Below are 14,716 nucleotides of genomic sequence, written 5' to 3' on the forward strand. Positions count from 1 at the left end.
AAAAAATAAAATAAAACTTAAAATGATAAAGAAAAAATCAGAGCAAAAAAAAAAAAAAGAACTAGTGTCTATTTTCTTTTATTGCTGTAGAGTATGCACCAAGAGTATGGCCTGAATAAACATGTGTTGAAATAAAAGGAAATAGAAGGGAAGTATCTTAAAACTGAAGGAAATGAATTCCCAAACTGAAGGGGCCCTTAGAATTCCAGAAAGAAAAAAAAAGAACATCTCACCAAAGCACACTATCACAGACTTTCATAAAGTAGGGAATGGGAAGGCACCAGCAGATTCCAGTGAGTCAAAGAGGTTTCCTTAAAGAATGAGCAATCAGAAAACCTTAGGACTGCTCAATCGCAGAACTGGAAGCGACAAGACAATAGAGAAAGGAGACATTATTTTGAGCCTAGAATTCCATATATCTAGCTAACTATCCGGGAGCTCTGGTGGCACAATCTGTAAAGGGTTGTGCTATTAACACAAAGGCCCTCTCTCTCTCTGGAAATTAGAATCCACCAGTGGCTCCTCAGTGAAAGATGGGCAATTCCTTCTTATGGAATTTACAGCCTCAGAAACGCAGTGGAGGGCCTGCTATGAATTTGTTCTGACTTAACAGCAATGGGGTGGGAGAAGGAGGATGAGCTAAACTACCAGTTAAATGAAAGCAGAATAAAGACATTTTCAGATATTCAAGGTTCTAAAAAATTTTATCTTCCATGTAAATTTCCCCTGTCCCTTTCTAGACATCTATGGAAGATATTCATTCTATGCATATGCATACACACACACACACACACACACTTTAAAAAAAAAAAAAAAAGAAGCCATATGGGAAAAAAACCATAAGCTTCATCACCAGGAGAGAGGCAAAGTGGGGAATCCCCAATATGACAAGATGGGAGATTCCAGGACTGTAACACTGCCTTGGAGAGGCTCTTGCCTAGACTGAAGGCTATCTAGGAAAATTAACTTGTTAGGCCACCTCGTGAGGCTGTCTTCAGAGGGTAATCAGATAACTGAGAAAGGGTAGGAGGTTGAATAGGATCCCTGGTGGTACAGGGGTTAAAATACTTGGTGGCTAACCCAGAGGTCTGAACCCCCAGGTACTCTGCAAGAGAAATATGTGACAGTGTACTTCTGTAAAAGATTTCAGCCTTAGAAACCCTATGAGGCAGTCTGTAATAGAGACTCTGTAATACAAACTCACTATGAATCACAATCAGCTCAATGGCAGTGGGGTGGGGTAGACTTGGAGGGGGTGGAATTAGTAATATGAGTTTAGAAAACAAAGCAAACCAAAAAGTCAAGGTAATTAATAACACCAGGCAGGATAAAAATTACGTATTTATATATATACACACACATACAATTTTAAAAAGGAATATATGTACACACACACACACACACACACACACACACACACGAGAGATCTGGTGGCTTAATGGTAAGGAATAGCCCTGTTAATTCAAATCCACTGGCAGCTCTGTGGGAGGAGCATGGGCAATCTCCTCCTGTTTGATTCCTCCTCTGAAAACCCCGTAGAGGGTCAGCTATTAGTTGGTTCCGACTTGACCGTATATAACAACACACAACCACACAAAAGATAAAGGAATCATGATTTACTACCTGGTTTGACTATGAATTCTAAGAGTCATAAAGTCAAAATTATTATAAAACTATATTGGGAGGTTGAGGGAGGCTGCAGTGGTATGCTGGAAAGCTGGCTCTCTGGGTCAAGGGAAGCTTTGATTCATGTTTGCTGAATTTCTAGTGTGTAAATACGCCCTTACCTTAGGTAATTTCAAGCTACCAACTAATGTCACTGAACACTGAATTTATAAAGAGAGGCACAAAATCAGCTCTTGTTAGTCGCTGTAAGCCAGATAGCCAATATCTAGCACAACGGTGGGGGCTGGGGTGTAGGAGAGGAAAAAGACAAATAAATCCTCCCCTTCTAAAATGGACATGCAATGTATGGCCTAAAACGGAAATATCAAGGATCAGCAATAAAAGCATACTATTTAGACATAAGTTAGATATAAGGAAATAAGTGGCAAATAAATAAATAAATATAAATCAACTGAAAAAATGTAAGGTGATTGTCTCTAGAGAAGGGAAAGGAGAGGAAGAAGAGGGTGTGAGGCTCTTTTTTGATAATGAAATAATATTTGGTTTCTTTATGTATGTATAAAATCTGATTTTAAAAGAGGAAACAGATCAAGATGCCCACGACTACTTGTTATACAGCCCTTGTTCCTTGTTTCCTCAGAGACATGCAATTTAACCGAGTGGGTTTGGGGGTGGCCTGACAGCTACTCTCTATGTAGGATGGACTGGACACTTGTGGACTGTGGGAAGCTAGTTCAGGTGTATATCTGAGCAAATGTGACTGGCAGGGTGGGGAGTACTAGTATTAGATATGTGTGAGTGCACGTGTGCATCAGAGGAATGGTACTCACGCTGCCTGGCCGAGGGTTGGTCTCAGAGCCCATGTAAGTGGTCCAGTGTGAAGTCTCTTTGTTCAGCTCCTTGTATTTCCCCTCAAAGACACGCTCGATGTCCATGAGAGAAAAGGCACAGACAGCAGAACTCTTGGTCCCACCGATCTGCCTGGAGACAACCAGAGGGGAGGGACACTGTGGTCAACTCTGCCACACCAAGAGGCTGCCTCTCCAGCCATGGTCCATCCTCAATAATAAGCCACAGAAGGGGAGGAATGTTGTAGTTGGAACACCTGCTTCTCCTGCTCCCCGCTATATAGAGGAGTTAAAGGGTTGAAGAATTCTTGGCTCTGACTTTGGCTCTAGGCTTATATTTAGGATCTAAAGTACGATAATTCTTAGAGAATTCACTGGAAGTTAGCTCTAGGGTAAATCCTTCCTGTCCTGCCTAAGCTGGGCTACCCTCATGGAAGAGACAGTGTAACTAGCTATGGGCTGACTCCAGAGGAAGCCCTCCTGGTCCTTAGAAAACAGACCCCTGATAAATGGACAATTTTTACTTTAGCAGTGATCCATGTAGATAGAATATCTGCCTCTCACTCTGTTTCACCTCACTGTGGCACCATCAGGTTTTCAGTTCTGGATATGTCTTGTACCCATACTTCACTTCCACCTTTGGTATCAGAAAGATCTTCAGAAGGTACCTATACAATGTGGGGCAGAGCCCACACACAGGACCTCAGACAAGCAGTTAACGTGTGCAGCCTTCAAGTAATTGTTTCATTTTTATCCTGTAAGGCTTATGGTGCTTTCCTTCTGTGTCCTGACTATAAAAAAGCTCACAACTAAATTTGTAGCCAGTATCCAGGGATTGTACAACAATTTTATAAATATTTATAATGCATTGACCCTACCCCTGACTCCTCTCATTCTTCAGTTATTCTTATTTTGCTCTATTTTATTTTAATGGTAACCTTTTGTAAGCTGTTGCCCATCCCTTTTTGGAACTCTCAAGAAAAAGATTAGCACAAATCTCTGAGATTTTAAATCCCCCCCCCCCCCGGTATATGAAGGGCATGAGTGAAATTCTTGGAAATTTGTAACGATTAAACAAACGCTTTTCCATATAAAAAGCAAAGCAGTGCTCAGCTCACGTCCAGTTGGTGCCTTGCTTCTGGAGCCCAAGCTGTTATGTGAGCTGGCTACAGATCCCAGGCTAACTCTCGTGTTCCCATCCCTCTGCTCACCACTGGGAGGTGAAAACTGCAAAGACGTGGGGAACCTTGGAGGAACTGTCAGGCCACAGGACTGCATGACGGATGATGTTGAAAGGCAGTTGCCCCGGCTGAGCACAGAGCAGCTGGGCCTTCAGGAAGGTGGTCCATTTCTTCTGCAGTAGCTTTTCTCCGCCCACGTCGTTCTGCAGGAGACTACCGAGTCAGGGAAGCCAGCGCTGCCCTCGCGTGCCCTAGGCCCGCCCCCTCCAAGGCCCCGCCGCCCCGCCCCTATTGGGCTCTAAGCTCTCGGTCCGGCCTCTGCCACCTTCCGATTGGCTCCCCAACCAACAACCCCATTTCTCGTTCTGGGGGCGCAGACCTTGCAGACTCGTGCCACGCGCGAAGTGTGGAGCTTCTCGAAGAAGTCAAATTCGCTGGCCGTCTCCTCGAAGAAGAAGTAGACGAACTGAGTCGAAGGAATGGCCGCCACGAAGGAGGCATCCGCTGCGGGGGCGGGGCAGAGGGACTTAAAGACTGACCACCTGGATGCCTTGGGTTCCCCTTGGTGAAAACCCTAGGGTGGACCAGCAAGCCAACTCCCACAGCTGGTCGGAGAATGGCTAGAAATTATTTAGGTATGATGGAAGCTTCATGCTGGCAGAGAACAGAATGCATTAATAGAAATTCACAGTAACAGGGCTCCAGGAAGGGGGTCTGAACGTGTGCTAGGTGTGGGTCAAGTTCTTACGCTGCAGCCAGCTGAGGAAGGTGTCAGTCTTGAGGACTGGGTGGCCCAGTGTGCGGATCAGAATGGGCTCACTGCCCAGGAAGTTGTTCATGGTGCCTGAATACAGCATCCCATCTGGGTGAGATAAAGAGAGACTTATCAGGCTAGAGGGCTCCCCTTCTGGCTTCAGACCTGCCTGACTGGAGAAGCATCCACATGAGTCTCTGGTTCCCTTCTTTCTTCCCATACTTTCCCAAACCCCAATGCCCGCTTACAAACTGAACTGTAGGGTTCTTGGGTCCCTCTGCCTACCGAGAATGGCCAGCCCGTGTGGCTTTCTGTGATTAGCATTTACCCCTCCTTTCTTTGGCTATCTAATCACACATTCAGCTGAACTACTTGCCAAATAGAATCACTCATTTGTTCCTGGAAGGTAGCTGTGTTTTTTGCTTCCACACTTGAGGTTGTTCCTGCTCTTTTTTGGAACCCTTTCCCTGCCCATTTACCTTCCTATCCTTCAAGTTCCCTCCCAAAAGTCAGAAGTCACCTCCTCCAGGAAGTCAGCATAGGAAACCAGCAATGGTTCATAGTTGGGAGGACAGAGATGTGATTTCTTCTATGCAATCCCTACAACTGCTGGCATGATGCCTGGAGCACCAGAAAAGGTCCTCACATGATGCGTATGTGTTGAACAAATGACTGAGATCTTATTCCCTTCTCTGCTCAAGACGTTCCTGGACATTTTGACCTCTATCTCTCCATACATCTCTCTCTACCCTTTTTCTGGCAATTCTGGCACGAGCTGGTGATTGGAGTGCCTAATTCTCCCTTTGATCTCATGTTCTGAAGCTCCTGGCTTCCCCTTCTTCTTTCCCCTGCCTTTCAAGAAACTATCAGTTTCCATATCTTACAGAGAGACCCAGGAAGGCAGATGTGGAACTGGACCATGGAACCTGACACTTACCCACCAAGATAGCTGTGTGCTTGTGAACTGGGTTAAAGGGGCTCTGGCCTTTCCCATCTATGACATGCTCCTCCAAGATGGGCATCAGGTTGGAATCTTTGAGTTCCTAGAGGGGGGGAGAAGCTGGGGGGCCAGAACGCCAGGGTCTCATGTCTGGGAAATCAGGGCCATGAGGCGGGGGTAGGAAAGGGACATACATAAAGGAAATTTTGTCTTGAGCCAGGAAGCACAAGAGGCTCTTGTGCCTGGCAGACAGGAATTCTCTGGAACTACAGAATGTGGGCTAAGGGTAGATGTAAGAAGCAGAGCTTGGAGACCTGAGAGTTGGGTACCAGATAACTCACAATGAAGGTACAGGCAGGACTGAAGGCGAATGTGCCACAGGCGTAGAGATGGGTGGTGTTGAAAGAGACCAGGACACGGATGAAGTTATAACACTGTGTCTGAAGGAGACAGAGGAGCCAAAGTGAGTTGGTACTTGCCCCAGAAGCTTGGGCCCGTAGGGTCTGCCCCTCATTTTCTAGTGGAAAGAAGGGTTTGGCAATATTGGAACAATCACTGCACATCTTTATAGAACACAACTAAGGCAGATAGTCGTGCAAGCAAGCAGTCCTAAATATTGGCCCAACCTGGAGTCATCTCAATGATAGTCTGGGCTCCAGGGTTCCCCATGTAGAGCTCTCCTACCCCAACCTCCACTTACCTCATTGCTCTTCCTCTTAAAGGCACATTCATTCTTTTTCTTTTCACTGGCTGGCCAGGGTATCTGAAGCAGAAAGTCAAGAAGAGGAGATAAGGTCTTTGCCTCTACATCTGGCTTCCCATTCCCACCTTGTCTTTGGTGTGAAAGCACCAGGTACAGTATCAGTGACATGTTGAGAAGCTGTAATTACACTGATTTGTGACCATGGCATTTATACTAAGAATACTGACATCATTAGAACATAGCTCTATGGTAGACCATGGCCTCTGGTTTCAGACAGGACCAAGTTTAAATCTAGGCTTATCCATTTACTGATTAACTAACCTTGATCTGCTCATCCACAGACCATACATTGAAAAGTACAAACCATAGAGGTGATTGGCAATTGCTAGGCTTCCTTTCTTCCCCTCTCCCTCGTACTGCGCCCATGAGTAGAGTGGCTATACCACAGAAGCTTCAGTGATTTCTATCAGTGGATGAATACCAAATTATTGATACAATTTGAGTCAATGTTTATTTCCTATGTCAATGATTTCCGTATCAGCCATTTTGACAATGAATATGATTCAGTCTGTTACTCTGATGCCAATAAATGTCCTACTTCTTTATGTTATATGCATCTCAAATTGGACAGTAATTCATGCAGAAGCAGCCCAGGCCCAGGGCAGCATCTGGCCCCCTTCTCATGCCCAGCCCCACGTCCTTTATCACTGTCCTCCTCACCCTGTTTCGCAGCCTTGGGATCCCTGGCTCTTGGATATTCAAGGCCAGAATGGCCTCTCGAGCCCCCACATAGAGGGTGTTCCCATCATCACTCAGGAGAAGAATGTCAAAATCCTGGAGGTCCTTCTGCTGGAAGAGGCTAAGTACCCTGCGTCCGTCCCCTGTTGCGAGTGATGAGAAGGAGTGAGTGATGAGGAGTAGGAGGCCGGCAGCTGATCCCTGATATAGTTGTGGGGAAAGTGGTGGCTTGGCAGTTGCTCCTCAGGCCTTGGCAGCTGGACCCGCTCTTCTCCACCAGCAGCTCTCCCTCCACCCGCCCTGCTGGCAGCCACAGGAGCTTTGTGTGTGGAGCCCACAGTGGAGAGTAGAGGCAGCCAGAGACAGAGAAAGGACAGCCTGGGGCTGGGGAAGGTAGCCAGCACTAGGAGACAGACAAAAGGACAGGAAGCAGAATGGGCATGGGGGATGCTCTGAGGGTTGTGGCGGGGGAGGACATCTTGTCCCCACTAGCAAAGGGAGCAGCAGACAGGAAGATGTTGGCAGCCACAGACAGGAAAGCTAGATATAGATAGATAGGGCTGTGTGTCAGTGTCGTGAGGTTTAGGGGTCCTCTACCCACCACCACCTTTACCCACTTCCTGCCTCCTCTATGGTAGGTAATTTCCACCACTTGAATCACTTAGGCTGGCTAGAAAGGAATCTTTTCCCCTCTTGTCTCTAAGGCCATGTGTGGCTGTCGCCTGGGTGGGTGAGGTGAGTGGCTTGGCTACTTGGCCATCTTCGTGATCTTGACATGACAGCCACGGCAGCGGTGGCGGCGGCGCTGGTTTGTGTCTATTCCTGTCCCTCTAGCACATCAGCGAGGGGGGAAGGAGCTTGTAAAACCCTCTCATTAGCACTTTGCACTAGTTACTGACTAGCTAATTGTTACCTTTTGGGGCACAGGGCATCTTGTGCTGAAGAGGAAGCATTGGGGAATAGTGGGTAGCATGGTACTGGGAGCACCAGCCTCAGAGAGGGGCATCTACTGGATGCGCCCAGGTCTCCTCAAAACCTGCACAGACCCTCCAGTTACTGCAATGGTCGCCCTGGAGAGGACAGTGGGCCTCTCCACTTGGAATGTGAGCACCTTGAGGGAAAAAGTGGAATCTGGCCCATGTGGGTATCCCAGGCTTTCCCACCAATGGGCACCATGCATTTCTTTTCCCAGGTTGCCTAAGAAAGATGCTGAAGACACAGTTAGACTCCCAGGCCTGGAAACTCTGCCCCGGCAACTTTCATAGGTTTGTGTGTGTCCTTCTTGGAAACTTCTGCAACAACCCCACAGCCTAGAGGTCTCCAGAGACACCAACTAAGTTGTACCTACAGTTGTACCTGGACCCCTCTCCAGCTGGGTCACCCTGATGAGGGAGTCTGTGCCACATGTCTCAGGTGGTGGAGCCTCCCAGCATCCGCTTGGGACTGACCTGAATGAGTTTTGGCTTTGGGACACCCAGGGATAGAAGAGTAGTTAGGGGTTTGAGATGCCCAGCGGATGAGCATGACATTTAAAGAGAAATTTCACCAGCTTTGGACAATGGGAAGGCGCTGTGCCTCTAAATCCTAGCCCCAGGCCCCCTTCTTCCCTTTTGTCCATATTTGACCCAAGTGAGTTTCATCATCTGCTCTTTTCCATCTGCGTTTCTGTTTCTGGAGGTCTCTTTCTCAGAGGCCCTGTTTCTCCCCTGGCATACCTCTCCATGTCTTTGGGTTTCTCTCTTCTAACTTTTCTCCCAATTTTTCTCCTCCTTCTACCTCTCTCTCCTCTCCTCTCTCTTTCTTCTCCTGTCCCCCAGCTCTGAGCTGGAGCTGCCATCCCCACCGCACTTCCCCAACCCCAGACACTCACCTGCGTAGTATCTGACTCTGGGCACGGGCCCCTGCCCACTAGCCTCTGCAGTTGTTGGTGGCAACAGCAGCAGCAGTAGCTGGAAGAGGAAAAGGCCCAGGAGGCTCCAGGGGTCCAGGCCCAGGGCTGGGAGGGCCATGCTTAGTCAGGGGCAGTCACCAGCCAGCTCTGGGGAAACAGGCGCCCAGGCTCTGTTAGGGCAAACAGGCCTTACCACATCCCTCTGAGGACCAATCAGAGAGCCTTAGGTAGCAGAAGTGTAACTGGAGGGGGTGTCTTAAGTGAGGACATGGTTCCCTCTCTGACTGGGCCCTCAGAGAGTCTCACTTCCATCACCCCCCACAGGGCATAGTCCAGTACCTCTCTCCCCAGCTGTTCAATTTCCTGCCTCTTCTGATTTCCTTTCACCCATCATCCTGCTCTTCTTCCTTTAGGGAAGCCTTTCTTACTGTATAAGCTTTGTCTTCTCCCCTCCTTTCGCCCAGAACCTAAAAACTATTGGAACCCCAGGGAGGGGAGTTCTAGGAAGCATACTTCTGCTCCCAAAACACACATTCCTGCTACTTTCAGATCACTCAGCACCCTGTGCCCCATGCTCACCCCTGCCTTCTGATGACCCAGGCAGGTAAAAGCTGGTCTGAATCTACGTGGCCAGCCCGCTCCCCCAGCCCAGCTGACACGTAGGTCTTCCAAGGACGTGATGAAGGTCCACCCTGAGCCCTAGCTCTCAGCATTTGCCCGAAGTAGCCCTGAGCTGAGAGCAGCTAGCTCCCAGTCTCTGCTGCTGCCCCTTCTCTCACTTGGCTCTGTACTCCTGATGTCTATTTTCCCTGAACCTCTGTGTAATTCTACCCCATAGCCACCAGCTCTAAGATGACCACCTCACATACCCTTGAACCAGCCACAGTGTAGAACCCAGGTGTCCAGATTCTCTGGAGGGATGCCATCCAAGAGGAGAGAGGGGCAGCTAGGCCCCGGTGGGCAGAGGATGGGAGGCTCAGCCAGGCTGGGCCCGCAGTGGGGCACTCCAGGTGCCCATAGTCTAAAGGCAGCACTGATCTCCCGGCCAGGGAAACCAGAATTTCCACCTCTCGAGTTGTGACAGATTCCTGGCTTGGGCGGAAGTTGGGAGGGCAGAAGAGAGGCTCCACCACTTTAGGAGACACACCTCTTTCTTTTTTCCTCCTCCTCACCTCCATCCATCCAGAAAGTTTAAAGGCCATTGTAGGTCATTTCATTAATTTCCCTGGTCTCTCTCTCACATCACATCCAGTCTAACCAGCCCAGAGGTGGTTTCTCCTCTTGCTCAAGATTTCCCATCTTTCTTATTCCTCTTTCACTTACCCACAAGGTAGGGTCTGTCACTTCTACCTACTACTGGGAAGTCCCTGCAGTGGTCTAATCTTTAATCCTCCCACTTCTGGCAGGATCATGGCCTTTGTAAAATAGAATTGCATCAGGTCTTCATGCATCCACAGCTTCACTAAGAAAGTCCCTCCTGCAGTCTAATTTCCATCACTGTTGGAGCATCAGGTCAGTGGGGAGGCCCAGGAAATTTCCCATCAGAGCTCAGACTTCTGGTGTATGCTTCAGAAACACTCAACCCCCAATAGTAGCTGTTTGCCCCTCCCTGATGGCTGGAGGTGGTGGAGGGGAGCCTCATAATGCAGGGTTAATGAGGCATCCAGCGCCAAGGGCTCCATGCCTTATAAAGTGGGTCGTTTCCTGCCCACTCAGTCCTGATCAGCTGACTGTAGGTTAAAGACCACAGACATCCCACGGCTAATGGACTCTAATAAATAACCCACCTCCTTCTTAAATGCATGTTCCTCATGGTCAGGAAGCGCTTCCTGCCATGTAACCTCCATCCCTCCTGCTACAGCTCCAACCTTCAACAGTGATGGCATGGGCCAGCCTCTCCCAAAGAATTCCTCCTCAGCCTTCCTCCCATCTCCCTCTGTTCCCATGATCCCTCAATTTCCCTGGGGCCTGGCCTCAGACCCACTCTTTCCTCACAGCTGTTTCTGTCCAAACTTGCATCAGGCGTCCCCAGAGTCCTCCAGGTGCAGGCTGTAGATAATGTCCCTCTGTGAGAGTCCCTCTCCTTGGGAAGCCAAGGACCAAGACATCCAGTCTTCTGAGCCCTCAGAACTAGGGGTAATTCCTGTTTACCAGGTCTCTCCAATCCAGCCCTTGGGCCTCTCTTGTAGAACAGATAGTCTTATCTGGGTCACCAGGAGGCAGCTTGTTGGGAAGGGGGGGCACTCTGAACACCACTTCTCCTGCCCGCTTGTCCCCACCTCTGCAGAAGGTTCAGGCCCAGAACCTGGTCCCAGTTTTTCCTTCCCTCAGACCCAGGAAATCTTAACAATTTTAGAAGGTAGGTATGACAATAATCCCATTTTACAGATAAGAAAAGGAGCTCAGATAAAATAAGATAAGCTCCAGGGGATTACACAACTAGAAATCAAACCAAATTCAGATCTGCCTCATTTAAAATAACCCCTTCTTAGACAGGACATCTACTTCCTGTTCCAGTTCAGGAAATTCATCTCTGAGCCACTTGGATGGAGGAGCTAAAGGGGGGAGGGGTAAAGGTAATCTCTATTTCCCCTGGATTGAGAAACAGCATCTTTGGGGTGTAAGTCCTGACTCAAAGGGAACAGAAACCTCATTGGAGATCATCCTTCCCCCCATAAGAACCCCCGGGGTCAAGTTCCACAAAAGAGCCGGTAGGGTGTCTCTCTCAACCCCAGTTGAGTCAGACCCACAGTCTCACTGGCATCTCTCTTGCTGCAGCTGTTGGCAGAATCCACAGCCAACATGAGGATCAGCTCATGGATGGGAGATGTGTTCAGTCACACAGGGCCCCATGTTCACGGACCTCTGTTTTGTCTAATGCTATGCTATTGCTTCCTTGAAAGTCTTAGTCATTTTTCAAACAAGGAGCCCTGTATTTGCACTTTGTACTGAGCCCTGTAAATTATGTCTTGCCCACAGCTTCAAGGAAGCTGGCAGGGTTTCACCCCCCCACCCCCACCCCTCCATTGGACAAATGAGGAAACCAAGGCCAGGAAGGGAAGTGACTTGACTATGTTGGAGTCAGGCAGCAGGTCAGACGGGGTGGCAGGGAGAGGGGTTAGTGGCTCAGTCTGGGGCTTCCCCTGTCTCTTTCTCTCCTCATCTTAGAAGCCAACCTAGAGACTCCTCCACGACTACAAAGCTGAGCTCATTCTCCCCTGCCAGGGTCCAGATCTCCTGAGGACTCCTCCCCCACAGTCCCTAGACCACATCAAACAGGAGCCCCTTCCAGCCAGGCTTTATAGCCTAAGAGGAGATCCAGACATGGGGGTGGAGGTGGGAGGGACAACGAGATGTTGCTCCCAACCCTCCCCCAAGCCACCTCTCAGCTTCAACCCCAGAGGCTCAGCCTCTTCCCACCCTTGGAGCATGGACGTTGCTCTAGAGGGGGGCTTCTGGGGAGCCAGTCCTGGCTCTACCGGCAAACCTGCGGGTCCAGCCCTCTCTCAGCCTCAGGACAGCATTTAGAAGAGCAAAGATCTGAGGAACATCTGCTTCCTGCTCCCCTTCTTTAGCCCCACCTGCTATATCCCTCCTCTGCCCTCTTCTATGATGGTAAGCAAGTCATATCAACTTCTGTTTACTGAGTGCCCTACTGTGTGTAAGGCACTAGGCATGCCCCCAAGCCTCCACTCCATCAGTATCCTCCTGCCTTTTCCCACCCCCTCAACCTCCCAGCATTCTTGCCACCCATCCAACCCAATCCCCACTAACCCCTTACCCAGAGCCTCTCAGGTCCTTTCCTCAGTCTGACTGAGGGCTGGAAGGCTTAACTGAGTGTTGCACACAATGGCCCGACCCCCTCGGTCTGCCCCCTCCTCAGGGCAGAGCCAGCGCCAGACAATGGCCCGCCCCCTCCTGTGAGAAATGTCTGTCAGCCCTCTCTCTCCGCTCCCTTACCTGGAGCTTGGGGATGCCGCTGCTTGGGTTTCCCTCCCCCTGGAATGCCAGGCGTTCTGTATCCCGGTGCCTCGGTCCCTGCCACACCCCCACCCCCCATTCCCATCCCCATCCCGTCTCACTGGTCCTCAGTCACCATGGCGACCGCATCTCTAAGTGGGAGGGACTAGAATCTCCCCATATTCTTCCTCCTCCTACCGGTGTCCCCCTGTGCCCCACCTTCTGCGGCTCCTGCATCCACTTGTGTGGAGAAGGCAGCGCTCCAGATGTGGTGGGAGGTGTTGAAGGGAGACACTAGTTCCCCCCTCCCCATTCCTGCTCAGCTCCTTCTCCCTCTTCAGGCAGGCACTACCCTGCGGAGAGCTCCCAGGTGCATTCTAGGGTACAACTGGGACCAGTTCTCCTTTATGGTCAGTTTCTCTGGATTTCTCCTTCCCTGGAAGACTCTGTATAGAGGAGTCACACCTGGATTCTTGCCTGGCCACATGCAAATTGAGCTTATCAATGAGGCTGCAAATAAATACACAAACATCTGAGCAAATAAGCCAAGGAATAGGGTCTCTGTCAAGAACTCTTCTTCTATTAATATTACCCTGACTTCCATGGGAAGGAGTCCACTGCTAAATTCAAGTTCTGGCTTTTCTTCCCATCTTACCCAAAAGGTAGCTCCTTCATACACCGTCTGCCTTAGAATAGGTTTTGTGGAGAAGCAAAACCAGTAAATTGATGTGTTGCTGTCAGGTGTAGAGCCAGTTACTATTCATGATGATCCTGTGTACAAGAAAATGAAATCTGCACCATTTTCACAGGCTCTGTTGTGCTTAAGTCCATTGTTTCAGTCAGCATGTCACTTCTTCCGTCTTTAAAGGTCTTCCTCTCCTCCTTGCTGACTCTCTACTTTTCCAACCATGATGTGCTTCTCTAGGGACTGACTGGCTGGCTTCTTCCAATAACATGCCCAAAGTGTGTGAGACAAAATCTCACCCTCTTTGCTGCTAAGGAGCACCTGGCTACCCATCTTCCAAGACAGGTTTGTTCATTATTTTTGGCAGGTAATAATATATTTGTTATTCTTCCCCACTACCACAATCCAAAGGCATCAATTCTTCCTTAGTCGTTCTTACTCATTGTCCAACTTTCACATGCATATGAAGCAACTGAGAATATTATTACTTAGGTCAGGCACACCTTAGTCTTTAAAGTGACACTCTTGCTCACCTGCACTTTTAAGAGGTCCCTGGCAGCAAATTTGTCCAACGCAGTGTGCCACTTGATTTCTTCACTGCTCAGCCACTCGTCTCCATCACTAATCAGTCAGTATGTTATACTGTGGTGGGTTTTGTATTGCTGTGGTGTGGGAAGCTATTCCACCAATATTTTCAATACTAGCAGGCTCACTCGTGGTGTAGAGGTTTCAGCAGAGCTTCCAAATTAAGAGAGATTAGTAAAAAGAACTGAAGTAATGAGCTCTTAAAAACCTTATCTATTGAGGAAGCAGCTCATTTGAGAGTCCATAGGAGAAAGTGATGCTAGAGACTTCTGACTCATGTAGCTTCAGAGCTAAAGAACTTAAGATTAGCAGGACACAGACTCACTCACAGGCTGAGAGATCCCAGTAACAAGGCATGTTGCTGGCTCAAACCCAAAGACTAGAGGTAAGATGATAGCAAGCCAAATGCAGGATACTGTTCAAAAAGTTAAAGAGCTTTGCCAGAACATCCAAATTTATTGGATAGAGGCCAAATTCCTAAGGAAATACCCTTTCAACTGATTGGCTACTCATAGCAGACCTCATCCTAAATGTAATTACATCATATCCTATCAGTCTGATCGTGGATGATCACTACATCATAATTGACAACTGAGAATCATGGCACCACCAAAATGATACCCAGCCTTAACCACTATATGCTTGCTTTTGCTACCACCTTGTGAAACCTTTGAGGAAAGAAACATTTGTGGCGTAACAAGAGAAATGGAAAATAAACTTCAGAAAAGACTTTCTGAAGATCTAGATGGTGATAGAAATAAGACCAATGACATCACTGGGATTGGCATCACCCAGTGAGGTAACT

At 48.6% G+C, this 14,716-nt stretch overlaps 1 protein-coding gene across 1 annotated transcript in view; it reads right to left on the reverse strand.

The window, feature by feature from the left end:
- Positions 1–12,795, reverse strand: part of SEMA4A (sema domain, immunoglobulin domain (Ig), transmembrane domain (TM) and short cytoplasmic domain, (semaphorin) 4A) — a 20,907-nt gene extending 8,112 nt beyond the window's left edge. The window contains exons 1-10 of the mRNA XM_006895911.1: positions 12,642–12,795; positions 8,661–8,828; positions 6,773–6,933; positions 6,050–6,112; positions 5,691–5,789; positions 5,347–5,452; positions 4,404–4,517; positions 4,035–4,159; positions 3,686–3,858; positions 2,457–2,607 (exon numbers count right to left, since the gene is read on the reverse strand). Of these exons, the coding sequence (XP_006895973.1) occupies positions 2,457–2,607; positions 3,686–3,858; positions 4,035–4,159; positions 4,404–4,517; positions 5,347–5,452; positions 5,691–5,789; positions 6,050–6,112; positions 6,773–6,933; positions 8,661–8,799 (1,131 nt within the window). The 5' untranslated portion in view covers positions 8,800–8,828; positions 12,642–12,795. The remainder of the gene's footprint in view (positions 1–2,456; positions 2,608–3,685; positions 3,859–4,034; positions 4,160–4,403; positions 4,518–5,346; positions 5,453–5,690; positions 5,790–6,049; positions 6,113–6,772; positions 6,934–8,660; positions 8,829–12,641) is intronic.
- Between the last annotated feature and the right edge of the window lie 1,921 nt (positions 12,796–14,716).

The sequence above is a fragment of the Elephantulus edwardii genome, unplaced genomic scaffold (assembly GCF_000299155.1).
Source record: "Elephantulus edwardii isolate Elephantulus edwardi_28Jun2011 unplaced genomic scaffold, EleEdw1.0 scaffold00176, whole genome shotgun sequence".
NCBI classification, from domain to species: Eukaryota; Metazoa; Chordata; class Mammalia; order Macroscelidea; family Macroscelididae; genus Elephantulus; species Elephantulus edwardii.